Source organism: Dromiciops gliroides, chromosome 1 (genome assembly GCF_019393635.1).
Source record: "Dromiciops gliroides isolate mDroGli1 chromosome 1, mDroGli1.pri, whole genome shotgun sequence".
NCBI classification, from domain to species: domain Eukaryota; kingdom Metazoa; phylum Chordata; class Mammalia; order Microbiotheria; family Microbiotheriidae; genus Dromiciops; species Dromiciops gliroides.
Window position 1 is genome coordinate 701,459,716 of NC_057861.1, and position 12,539 is coordinate 701,472,254.

The 12,539-nt window shown below is 42.8% G+C and overlaps 1 protein-coding gene across 3 annotated transcripts in view; it reads left to right on the forward strand.

The window, feature by feature from the left end:
• Positions 1–870: 870 nt before the first annotated feature.
• The window catches only part of MGLL (monoglyceride lipase), a 156,569-nt gene continuing 144,900 nt past the window's right edge, over positions 871–12,539 (forward strand). Inside the window, exons 1-2 of one of the 3 annotated variants that reach the window (XM_043982062.1) lie at positions 871–1,273; positions 3,447–3,591. In XM_043982062.1, the coding sequence (XP_043837997.1) occupies positions 3,467–3,591 (125 nt within the window). In that variant the 5' untranslated portion in view covers positions 871–1,273; positions 3,447–3,466. Of the gene's footprint in view, positions 1,274–1,375; positions 1,818–2,767; positions 2,923–3,446; positions 3,592–12,539 lie in introns of those variants that run through there. The other 2 variants (XM_043982052.1, XM_043982043.1) reach the window with 2 other exon arrangements.

Sequence of the window (12,539 nt, forward strand, 5' to 3'; positions counted from 1 at the left end):
ACCTTAGATTGTAAGGAGCCATGGAATACAGAATGCCAGGACTGGAAGGGATCCTACCTAGAACATAGGAGCATAGAATGTCGGGGCTGGAAAGGACATTAGAATATGAAATGTCAGAGCTTGAAGGGGTTCAAGAACTTGGAGTGTTATTAATATTAGAAGGGGCTTTACCACGTAGATCGTCAGATTTGAAAAGAGGTCTTAGAATACAGAATGTTACACCTGAAAAGGGTCCTAGAACATAGAACGTCAGGGGTAGAAGGGACCTTAAAACATACAATGTTCAAGCTGAGTGGGACTTTAGAAGATAGGATGTTAAATCTGGAAGGGACCTTCCAAGATATTATGATCAAGTTGAGCAGAGAACAAGCTGTGAGATAACCTTCAAATCCAGAATGTTGGAGCTGGAAGAGTTCTGATGTTATTTTAGGACTGGAGTTGGAGGGAACTTGGAGATTATTTAGACCAACTCCTTCATTTAAGAAAGGAGGAAAATTAGGACTCAGGGAGAGGAAGGGACTTGCCTGTGGTTATACTGGAGGCCAGAAGCAGAGCTGGGCCCGGACCCCAAGTCTCCCCTGTTCAGGGCTCTTTCCATTACTTGGTCACAAGACTGTGCTGCATAGAGAAAAAATCCTGAGGTGGATTTTATGGAACTTATTTTTTAAGGTCTTAAAAATCAGATCTTGCCTCTTCTTATACAGGACGAGGAGAAACTGAGTATTCGGCCCATCTACTCTGATATCAAGAGTTGGTTTGGGTTGGTTTGGTTTGAAGCAGCCAGTAAGGAACAAGCAATCCTCTCTTGCACTCTCATGACCACATACCTTGCTGAATTCCCTGAATCCTTGTTCTCTGATGCTTTGCCTGTGCGGACGGACTTAGGGAAGAAATACTCTCCTGTGCTTTCTGTGCCCCCCTCGGCACCAGGAGGGATGCAAGGGGGCTGAGGCTTTGTATCTTTGTAGGGATGGCTCAGCTGCCTCCACCCTTTCTGCCTGGGATTGGTCGGCCCTGATGCTTATTAAATTATGTTTTTTAGCTCCATGTATGTGTGTTTTAAGACACCGAGAGGGCCCAGGCTTAATTAAGAGAAGCTCGGAATCCTCTTCTATTAATTAGCGAGTGACTCACATGGGCATTGTCCCCCGCCAGCAGGGAGGTTGCTTTACCCCGAGGAGCCGGGCACCCGAGCTGGGATGGAGCTGCTGCAGCCTGAGCCCCGGCTTCCTGATCGCGCTGGATTAGAGCAGGCTTGGCTCCGGGACAGAACGTGGGTACCGCAGGCGGGGTGGCCGCCCCTGCGCCGGCCCCGGGCCCCGCTTCCCCCACTCGCCTCCCTCCCCTGCAGGTTCGAGGGCGGCCAGACGCCCCGGCCCGGCCCCGGCTTGCTACAGGTTCGGACTCATCCCCACCCACTTCCCCAGGCCGGGCCCCAGTGCGCCTGCCTCCTCTGTGCGCTGGCCAAGCCTAGGATCCTGGCCGCAGAGCGGCTGGCGCTGCCCTGCCCTCGCCCTAGAATAAAGTAGCGGCCGCAGACAGCGCCTCCCCTCAATGCACGCGAGCTAGCGAGCGAACGAGCGAGCGCAGCAGCAGCGGCGGCAGAAGCAGCGGCCGCAGCCTCAGCAGCCGCAGCCCGGAGGAGCGGCGAGCAGAGCCCAGCCCGCGAGCGCCCCTGCCTCTGCCTCTGCCCGAGCCCAGCCTGCCCGCCCGGCGGAGAAGGAGGCCCCCGGCTCCGGCGGCAGCAGCAGCAACAGCAGCAGCAACAGCAGCCGCAGCATAGCCCAGCCGCAGCGCGCCCGGCCGCCCAGCCACGGGTAAACTCCCTTTTCCGCGGCTCAGCAATACCAGTGCCAAGCACAGGGCGCCTTCTCCTCCTCCTCCTCCTCTCCTTCTCCGAGACTGCATTGCATTCAAGCCTGGTTGCCTGCTAAGCGTGGCAGGCAGCCTGCTGCATCTGACGCCTGGAGTCCTGGTTGCCTTTCAAACCAAGCGCTATCTTCCTAGCCTTCTCTCCCCCTCTTCCTCCTGCCCTCTCTCCTGCTCAGCCCGGTATCCTTGTAGGCTACCGGATGAACTTGCCCTCTGGACGCCGGCCGCTCTCATAGCTACCCGCTGCTGAGGCACTGGACGAATTCCGGGCTTGGCCCTACTTTTTCCCCCACTTCTTTTTGAATTTTCGAATGACAGCTACAGGAGTCACTTGTATTCCCCCTGTATCAGAGACAGGAAGGAAGTAAAGTTTGCAGAGCAACCTGCAGAGAGAACTTTCTTACAGGGGCAAGAAAGCTGTGTGTGTGTGTGTGTGTGTGTGTGTGTGTGAGTGTGTGTGTGTGTGTGTGTGTGTGTGTGTGTGTGTGTGTGTGTGTGTGTGTGTGTGCGGACAAGGCACCTTTTGGGCTGGAGAGAAGCTTAATTCTCCCCTTGAGTGTCTCTTCCCTGCCTCTCCCTTTTCAAACAAGGGGATTTGTTCAGAGAAAGTGATGAGATGAACAAGTAGTAGAAGAGGGGATAAAGAGAAAAAGAGAGTGGGGGGAAAGAGGGGAGCAAGGAGGGGAATAGAGGAAGGGAGAGGGGAAATAGAGAAGAGACGGAGAGGGAGAGCAGAAAGTGGAGAGGGAGGGAGGGGGAGAGAGAGAGAGAGAGAGAGAGAGAGAGAGAGAGAGAGAGAGAGAGAGAGAGAGAGAGAGAGACTGTCACCGGGAGCTGAGCTTGGAGCAGGCTTTAAGGCGTACACTCCAAGAAACAGAAAGGCATGATTTGGGGGTGGGGTGGGGGGAGGGGGGCTGGAGGGAGCGCTAAATATTTGGTTGGGTGTTACCGTGTGACAGCAGTGATGGGGGAAAGCTTTTTCTTTGCTCGGATTTGATTTCCTGGTGCTGTCTTCTCTCTGGAATGCAAAACCTCACACGATGGAAACAGGTTTGTCATCCTAGCCCGTGTGTGTGTCGGATGGTAGAAATGATAATAACAGTATCGTTCACCTCATTATTTTGTCCCTTTGCTGTTCTTTAGAGATTTTTTTTAAAGAGAGATGAATCTTGAGATGCAGCTGGGTCCTTGCATCCATAGCGGTGCCTATAATTGCCACTTGATTACAGCTAAAATACCCTTTAAGATTAAGTTTCCTGAAATGATTTAAAAATAAACACAGATGGGAAGGGGGGGAGATGTAACGACTTTTTTTGAAAATTTAAATAAAGTGAACATTTTCTTAAAACAAATGTGTCCTCTGTCTTAGCAGTCGGAGGGGGACATCATCTCCCCCCCCCCCATCATCTTTGAAATGGAGTGACGTTTTGTTTTGGTTTGTGTTTTTTTTTTTTGACTGATTTCCTTAAAATGCTACTGACTTTGAATCTATGTAGACAGGACCCCCTTCCCCTGCTTAGGAGTGTTTTGCTAAGATCTCTTCATTTAGGCGTGCCTTTTTTTTTTCTTTTAAGGTCCTGAAGAGGCTGCCAAAATGCCCGAGGAAAGTTCTACTAGGCGGACACCCCAGAATGTCCCTTATGAGGGCCTTCCCCATCTGGTCAATGCAGATGGGCAGTATCTCTTCTGCAGATATTGGAAGCCCAAAGGGATGCCAAGGTGAGTGCTGCTAAGTGATATGTTTGGGATGATGTAGAAATAAAAGCTATTGGTCTGCTCCATTTTAACTTCTGGTTCCATTTAATTTAAGTAGACAGAGGCTAAGGAGTTTTACACTGTTGTTCTGGGGTGGTTTAAAGTTATCAGAATTCAGTGATACTTCCAACTCTTAGGCAGGGATTAAATATTAAAAAATTAATACTCTAAGGGGATTTTTAAACTTAGGAAATAAAAATCTATTTTCACTGTAACAACAAGAATACAAATTCCACCATCTGCCAATTAAAAAAATATTCCACATGTTCATGAATTTCCCCCCCTCTTGTACTTGAGTGGGTTCCCTGCCACACATTGACATTAATTTAAAATCAAATCCCTTGATTGGATGTAATCACCTAATCAGCTAAGGGGATAGGAAGGCTTCCCTCTTCTTAATCCTTTGCCTGTATTGCTCTCTTTGATTACGTGGTTCAGGAAGCAGAAATATGTTATTTGTGAGGGGAAACTGCCTGGCATGTTTTATTTCCTTCTTGTTCAAACTAGCTCAACTACTTCTTGCCTTTTCCATTAAAGATTCATCTTGCCAAAAGAAATGGACATTCCTCTCTAAATGAAAAGGCAGCTGGTGTGCTATTTTGTCTCCTCTAAAGGCAAACAGGAAAAACTCTGTTTGTTTATGTTGTGCAGAGCAGAGATAATTTATGAAGTCTGATTGGTCAAAGGACAAGGGGAAAGGGAAAATTTCCTATCTGGTGGACTCATCACCTGGTCTAGTGTTGTCAAACCACCCATAAGTGCCCCCTGCCCCATTTCTGTTTTGTTTTGGCTTCTTCTTATATATCCTTCAGCATTACAGCTAGCATTGCTATACATTGCCTCTGGTTGCTCTCTGTGTTTAGGTGTATGAAAACTCAGGTTCAATGAATAGCATTTATCCCTCTCCTTAGAGGTGTGAACTTTTAAGGCAGCTGTTCAGGCTGAGACCACCTGTTCAAGAATGGCTATTTCCATCTCTATAAACATTTTCCAAAAATCGAGGAACAGTCTGGCATCCTTTCTAACCCAGTCCTGGCACCAGCCTAAAGATTTCCTGTACAGGAAATGTGTGTGTGTGTGTGTGTGTGTGTGTGTGTGTGTGTGTGTGTGTGTGTGTGTGTGTGTGTGTGTGTGTGAGAGAGAGAGAGAGAGAGAGAGAGAGAGAGAGAGAGAGAGAGAAACAAAGTTGTCAGGGAGTATAATACTAATTAATCATTAACTGTCCACTAGATTGTAGTTCCACTGCATTGGAGATTAGAGAATTAAATGCCCTGGTTTTAGTGTCCGTACAAATTAGTAATACGCCGGTGAGTTCTTTGATCCACAAATGAAAGGATGGCAAAGAAATGAAAGGAAAAGTTTTTCATCTCTTGGTGGCAAACTCTTAGAGTTCTATTAGCTAGGAAGTTCATTGAGAGGGACAGTGCTCTGGTTTGAGCACAATAATATAAACAGCAAAAGTATTATTCAATCATAAGTGTGTTGGGTTGATGGGATGACGGTAGGGCAAGGATAGTTAGTAACGGGCACAATCAGTCTCCTTGCAGTTTTCCTGGGCTGTATTAAGTTCCCAGAAAAATCACTGAACATGGCTGAGAAATTAATAAGATTTAGAACAGGAAAGAAAGTTAGAAACTAGCTTATTCCCCTAATTTTAGAGATAAAGAAATTGAAACCCAGCTGGGGAAAAATGATCTGCCCAGAATAACCCAGATGGTCAACAGCAAAGCCAGAATTCAAACCCAGATCACAGGACCAAAGGACTGAGATGTGGAGAAAATGTGAGGGATGGTCTATTCCAACAGCCTTATTTTACAGATGAAGAACGTGAGTGCAGAGAGGCATGTAATCTACCCCAGCTCATCCACCTTAGTCAATGGCAGCACCAGGATTGTAATGAAGAGACTCTGACATGTTCTTGACTGACCTTCTGTCCACAGCTTCTTCCAACATTCTATGCTGAATGATCTAGTTCTTTCTGTCTCCCTGGAGAGTCTGGTGAAACTTACATAGACCCTTTCTCAGAATCAGATTTTTAAATACATAAACTAGAATATGCAGAATTACAAAGAAACCAATGATATTGAAATAACGTTATCAAAACATTTTGTTTAAAGTTCACAGACTCCAGATTCAGAACCTCTGAGATTTCTATACTGTCTAAATGCATGGAAGCTTTGGCTCCATTCTTCATTTCCGTTCTCCTGTGTGGCTATCTCTTCAGGGGATGGAGTCTGGAGGCCGTGCCCTTAGCAAACATTCATTATGTACACTGCCATGTGCTGAGAGGGATAGAAAAAGGAACAATAAAAACGATAACGACTATGGCAATGATGTTGATGACGGGGAGTGAACCTGTAATGTCCAATAGCATAGAGAACTAGCCGTTAAGGAAACTCCCTCCGCCCATGCAGGCCCGCATCGTCTAGTCTTGGCAAGCTGCTTGGAGCACTGAGAAGCTTTTCCCTAGGGTCACACAGTCAGCGTGTGTCCAGGGTGAAACTTGAACTCAGGTCTCTATGCACTACCCCAGTATGGGGGAAGATGATGATGATGACAACAATAATGGTGATGACAGAGACAATAACAGTAGCTGACAATGATATAATGCTTTAGAGCACACAAAAAGCTTTACATACCTTATCTTATTTCATCATTAAGCAAACCCTGTGAGGTAGATGTGCCTGTTTTTATAGATAAGGGAAACAAGGCTTAGAGATGGATTGCTGTTAGTAGCATGGCTGGTATGGTAGGATTTGAACCCAGATCTTTCCTGATTCCAAGTCCAGTGCTCCTTTCATAGTACCATGCTATGTCTTATGATAAGGTGTGATCCTTGCCCTCAAGTATATTACAATTTAATTCAGGTTCTGAGTCTTAACTAGAACATATTAGGTGCCTAAGAGAGGTACAAAGTGTTATGTGTGGTCATCAGGGAAAATTCAAGCTGGAAAAATCAGGGAAAGCCTCATGGAAGAAGACATATTTGCATTGGGCCTCAAAGGATAGGCATAGTCTGAATAGGCAAAGACAGCAGTGGGGAACAGAAAGGATAAGATGCTCTTTAGGTAGACAGATGGACAGTTAGGTGGTGCAGTGGATAGGGTGCTGGGCCTGGAGTCAGGAAGATCTGAATTCAAATTTGACTTCAGACACTTACTAGCTATGTGAACCTGGACAAGTCATTTAACCTTGTTCTTCATGTGTAAATGAGCTGAAGAAGGAAAGAGCAAACCATTCCAGTCATCTTTGCCAAGAAAACCCCAAATGGGGTCATGAAGAGTCGGACACAACTGAAAAATGACTCAACAATAACAACAACAAAAGGTAGACAGAACAGCATGAACAAAAATGTAGAGCTTGAAAAACTTGGTTGGTTGTTGTCCTTCATTCTCTAAGACCATCAAAATGACCTCACTGTACTGGGGACAATATATGGTGTGTCTGACTGTGACTGGTAAGACCAATATGATCTCAGAAGGCTCTGTCACAGGTTGCATACAAATATTCCATATGAACATTTGGAGTGGAGATGGCTCTACATTTGTGCATCTCATTTCTTTTGAGCTCAGAAGGAAAATTTGGTAATTTTCACACCTTGAGGAATGGTGTGAAGCCTAGTTTTACTATAGTAGAGGGTATGTGAAGGGTGGTAATATCATATGTAAATATAATGTATAACTATAATATTAAAATAAGGATGGAAAATACTATTCAAGACAGATTATGGCCCTCAATGCCTGGATGAGAGCTTTGGACTTTATCTGGTAAGGAATGGAGAACTAACAGATGTTTTTAAGTAGTAATGTGTGCTTGATCTAGGTAAATTAACCTGGCAGAATTGTGTAGGGTGGATTAAAGAGAAGCAAGGGGGGCGGCTAGGTGGCACAGTGGATAAAGCACTGGCCCTGGATTCAGGAGTACCTGAGTTCAAATCCGGCCTCAGACACTTGACATTTACTAGCTGTGTGACCCTGGGCAAGTCACTTAACCCCCATTGCCCTGCAAAAAAAAGAAAAAAGAAAAAAGAAAAAAAGAGAAGCAAGACTTGTCCTGAGAGGAAATTCTCATCCAGGTAAAGGCAAGTGAACTCTGGTAGTAGCTTGGAAAGGAAATAAATCTGAGAGAGACTGGGAAGGCAATTATCAACAGGATTTAGTTACAGGAGTCAAGGGGGAAAGAAAAATTTAAAAATGACTGAAGGTGTGAGCATGGTTGACTGGGAGGATGAATGGTAGCACTCTTGGCAGAAATAGGGAACTCAGGAAGAGAAGAAAGTTTTAATATGAGAAAGTGGGGAGGTTGTTTGGGGAACATCCCAATTTTGAGGAGTCAATAGCTTCTCCAGGTATGGAGACTGACAGAGATTCAGAAGGGATCTCTGGGATCATATAGGCTAACTGGTCTACAGGGGTTTGGAAATGTTGTCTGGAACTCAGAAGAAGAGTCACAGTTGGAAATATGGACTTAAGAGTCCTCCCCAAAGGGGAGTTAATCTGGCCAATAGCTATCAAGGTTTGTCGGCATCTATAGAGTTTTTGTAGCTGATGTCCCAGGTTATTACGATCACAGGACAAAGAAATTAAGTGCTAGAAGGAACTTCAAGTGTCACCTAGTCCAACTCCCTCATTTTCTGAAGAGGGAACTGAGGTCCAGGGAAGTAAGTGATGAACCCTAGACCTTATGGATAATTTGTGGCACCAGGGTCTTTTGATAGCAAATCCAACCTTTTTGTTATTGTATTTAGGTTTTGGGAAAGGAGCTTTGGCTGATAGGAGTAATAATAATATTGATGATGATCACAATCATGATAACTTTAATTAATATGATACTTTATAAGCCTTAAAGCACTATAAAAATGGGAGTTCTCCCATTGATTACATATTATATTATGTAATATACATTATACATCATAGGTGTTATATTAAAATAGTTGTTACTGTTAGGAATGAGTAAAGCTATCTACAATTGGAGGAAAAGCAGGTCTGAGTTCTCCTCTCAATCTTTCTTCCTTTGCAGATAGTTCCAGATTCCCCTATTCCTGGAAATCTCTAGAACCTATCCCCTTTTAAATATTGATTTTTAAACTTTTAAAAACAATAAATGAAATAAAATAAAATGGAATGAATAATTAAACCAACAAAAAGAAGAATAAAATTACCCTTAAAATCACAAATTCCAAACTGTTTACATTTTGATAACAGAAAAAAGCATGTTTTACCAACACAGTGACAACATTTTATTTGCTTTGTGTCTCTTTTTGATTTTTTTTTCATTTGTGTACTTAGAAAGCCTTGCATCATTTGGTGTGAGGTGAAGACCTTTGGACTCAGAGTTAGAAGAGCTATCTCAGCTATAACACTTTCTAGCTTTACTACTTCTCTAAGCCTTGATTTCCTCATCTCTAAAATGGGGATAATAATGCTCACATTAACTACCTCATGAGATTGCTCTGAGGAAAATGCCTTGTGAACCTTAAATCAATAAGTGTGAGCTACATATAGTGTAGAGGGTGGAGGTGAATTTATCTGCACACTGATTATCTCCAACCTCCACTGATGTAATTACAGGGGTAAGGGGGGCAAGTATCAGAAACAATCAGATGATAAGAATGAAGAATAAAGAAGTTTATTATTAACTTCATAGAATAAGGGCATGTTTGTTACTCCAAAGTGTGAAGTCTTCAAGCTTGATTGAATTAGATGACTTGTTAGCTATTGACTCTAAAGGATCAACCACATCTCTGGTGACTCTTTAAAAAACATTAAGACACTGGGCAGCCTTAAGGAGTGTGACCCCTGGAAGCAGAGAAGAAAGCCAGCTATTAAAGAAGAACCCAGCTGTGGAGAGGTGTGGGATCCTCTATCTGCCTTTTCTCTCATGCCTCTAGCAGAGGGGAATGGTAGAATCAAAGCCAAAGACAGCTGGGAGGGGCTGGACTGGACCATAGACAACAGTGCAGAGAAAGCTATAGATTTGAGAATTAGCCTTGGAAGTCAGCAGTGTAGTTATGGAAAGGAATAGGCCCATGGAGCTCAGATGAGCAAACTTCCCAGCAAGGAAATGGCCCAGAGGACCCCACAAGAAGAGAAAGACCGTTGGAACTCCATAGGGCCACAAAGAGTTAGTACCAGTGTACTCGATGTATCTGCTCACTTGTCCTGCTAATGCTGAGTGTACTGATAATAGAGTGTTTCCCAGGAATGTGGGGAAAATGTCATATGGCTATTTTTCTCACTAGTCCATCTCAGTAAATGCCTTTGCTTTGAGCTAATCATGTCCTCGGAATAGTAAAGGTTTAAGAACTCAAACCCACAGGTTACCTTTAACCTGGGAATAGTCACCTCCTGGGTATATAACCTGCAAGTGCATATTAGGGGCATGCCCAGTAAGGGTGATACACCCCCATATACACATACATGTATACATTTTATATATGTACATATACATTTTATGTGTGTATATATCCATATGTTTGTAGTCATGTGTTACTCTAATTTTGTTTTCATTAATGTCTTTCCATTTAAAAATATTATTTATTTCTAAATTGCATGGTAGCATTCTATTTCATTGATAAAATGCAGTTTGTTCAGGCATTCCTCAGTCAATGGCTATATCATTTTCCTCCAGTTATTAGCTATTGTGCATTACACTGCTATGAATATTTTAGCACAGAACTGATGGGATTTTTCTATCTTTTAATAGCTTCCTTAGGATATTAGTCCTCATAATAGGATCACTGGGTCAAAGCTCATGATAACTTTTGAAATGCCTTTTGCATCTTGGCTGGTTACTGCAAAAACTTTGCATCAATTCATCGTTTCATCAGCAGGGTAACCATTAGCTTGGTTTTGTCAGCCCTGCTTTTATCATTTTTAATTATCTTTGTCAATTTGGTGGGTTTAAGTAAGGCTATACCAGAGAATTGTTTCATCTTGTATTTCTCTGATTATTAGGGAGTATGAGAAATCTTTCAATGACAAATTCTTAACGTGTTTTTTCTTTGAAAATTGTCTGAAAACAAAAACAAACAAAAAAGAAAATTGCCTGATCCATCCATTTACTTTGATCATTTGTGTCCTGGGAAATGGATCTTGTCCTTATACATTTGTATCAAATTCTTATAGAGTAGGGATATCAGATTTGTATCCAAAGTTTACCACAGAATGTTTCCCCAGTTTTTCTTTTTCTTTTTGGTACATGATTTTTTGCTTATTCAATCATTCATTCTAAAAACATTTCTTAAACATCTTTTGTGTACAGACTACTGTGGTAGGCCTGAAAGGAATATTGAGTTTTAATAAAACATAATCTAGAAACAGTTTGTGATTAGGATAAGACACAAACACACATAACTACAAAACAAAATATTACATGATATCTATTTTTGAGGTTCAAAACAGACCTGAGAGAGACAGTAATTTTTAATTAGGGAAGACTTCCTGGAAAAGGTGGCATAATGAATTGGGCCTTAAAGAAGGGATCAGGGGGCAGCTAGATGGTGCAGTGGTTAAAGCACCGGCCCTGGATTCAGGAGTACCTGAGTTCAAATCCGGCCTCAGACGCTTGACACTTAACTAGCTGTGTGAACCTGGGCAAGTCACTTAACCCCCATTGCCTGCAACAACAACAACAACAACAAAAAAGAAGGGATCAGAATTTAAGAGGAAAAGGAGAGGAGGTGTAAAATGGTATAAACATAGAAAACAATGTTTGAAATTAGACAGATGCTATCTGCATCCAGAGAAAGAGTTGATAAGTAGAAGTATGTATAGAATAATGATATATATATATATACATATGTATGCACATAGGTAGATAGATAGATAGATGATGGGTGGGTGGGTGGATGGATGGATGGATGGATGGATAGATATCCATTTGTGTCTAATGGTAGCCATCTCTAGGGCAGAGGGAGGAAAGAAAAAATGGAAAAATGTACATGATAACTTTGTTGTATATTTAGAAGGAATAGCAAGTTGTACATGGTAGATTTGCAGTTTCATGTGCAATCATCTTTTTTATTGTATTGTGTTATGGAAATGCTTGTTTTGTTCCATGACTTGAAAATAAAAATAAATTACATATTTTTAAAAAATAATGTTTGAACCAGTAGAAAGGGGGAACATGACACAGTTGGGTGGCAACGTACCAATTTGGCTAGAATATAGTATATGCAAAGGGTACTAACATAAGAAAAGGAAGGAAACAGAGTAATTTCAGATTGTGGAAGGCCTTGAATATTAGGCAAAGTAGTTTGAACTTTCCTTGGAAGCCATAGGAAGCAGAGGAATTATATGACCATATCTAAATACGGGAAAGATTTTGTGGCAGCAGTGTCAAGGATGGTTTGAAGGGGGTTTAAGAGGCTATTACCATGGACTGGGTGGGTGGTCTTGAGGTCTTACCCTAGTAGGGTTATTGTAGTAGGAGCATAGTCCAGGAGAAAGCTAACAGAGAAGACAAATGGAAATGGAATCACTAGGACTTGGTAAATCACATGAGAGGTGAGGGAGAGGGAAGAGTCAGAGCCAAAAGCAAGCTTCCACAGATGAGAGACCTGGTAAATAACAGGGGCTTGAAGTTAGAAACAGGAGTAAATTTGAGGAGAAAGATAAAACAGCTCAGCTTTGGCCATGTGGAATAGAGGCCTTCCCTGAGATTGTTGTGGTTCTGTCTTTGTACCTGCCATGCTCAGTGTGATGCCCAGCACATAGTGGGTATTGGAGAAATGTTTGTTGAATTGAATTGGATCGAGTCATAAGACATACTTCCAGTGGAATGATCCCAGGATTCCAAGTCGGTCTGGTGAAGGCAGTTGGAGAGGTGGGTCTGAAATTTAGAATATGGCATAAGATATAGGTTCAGGAGACATCTGTGTAGAAGTGATAGTTAATGCCGTGGGAGTAGAT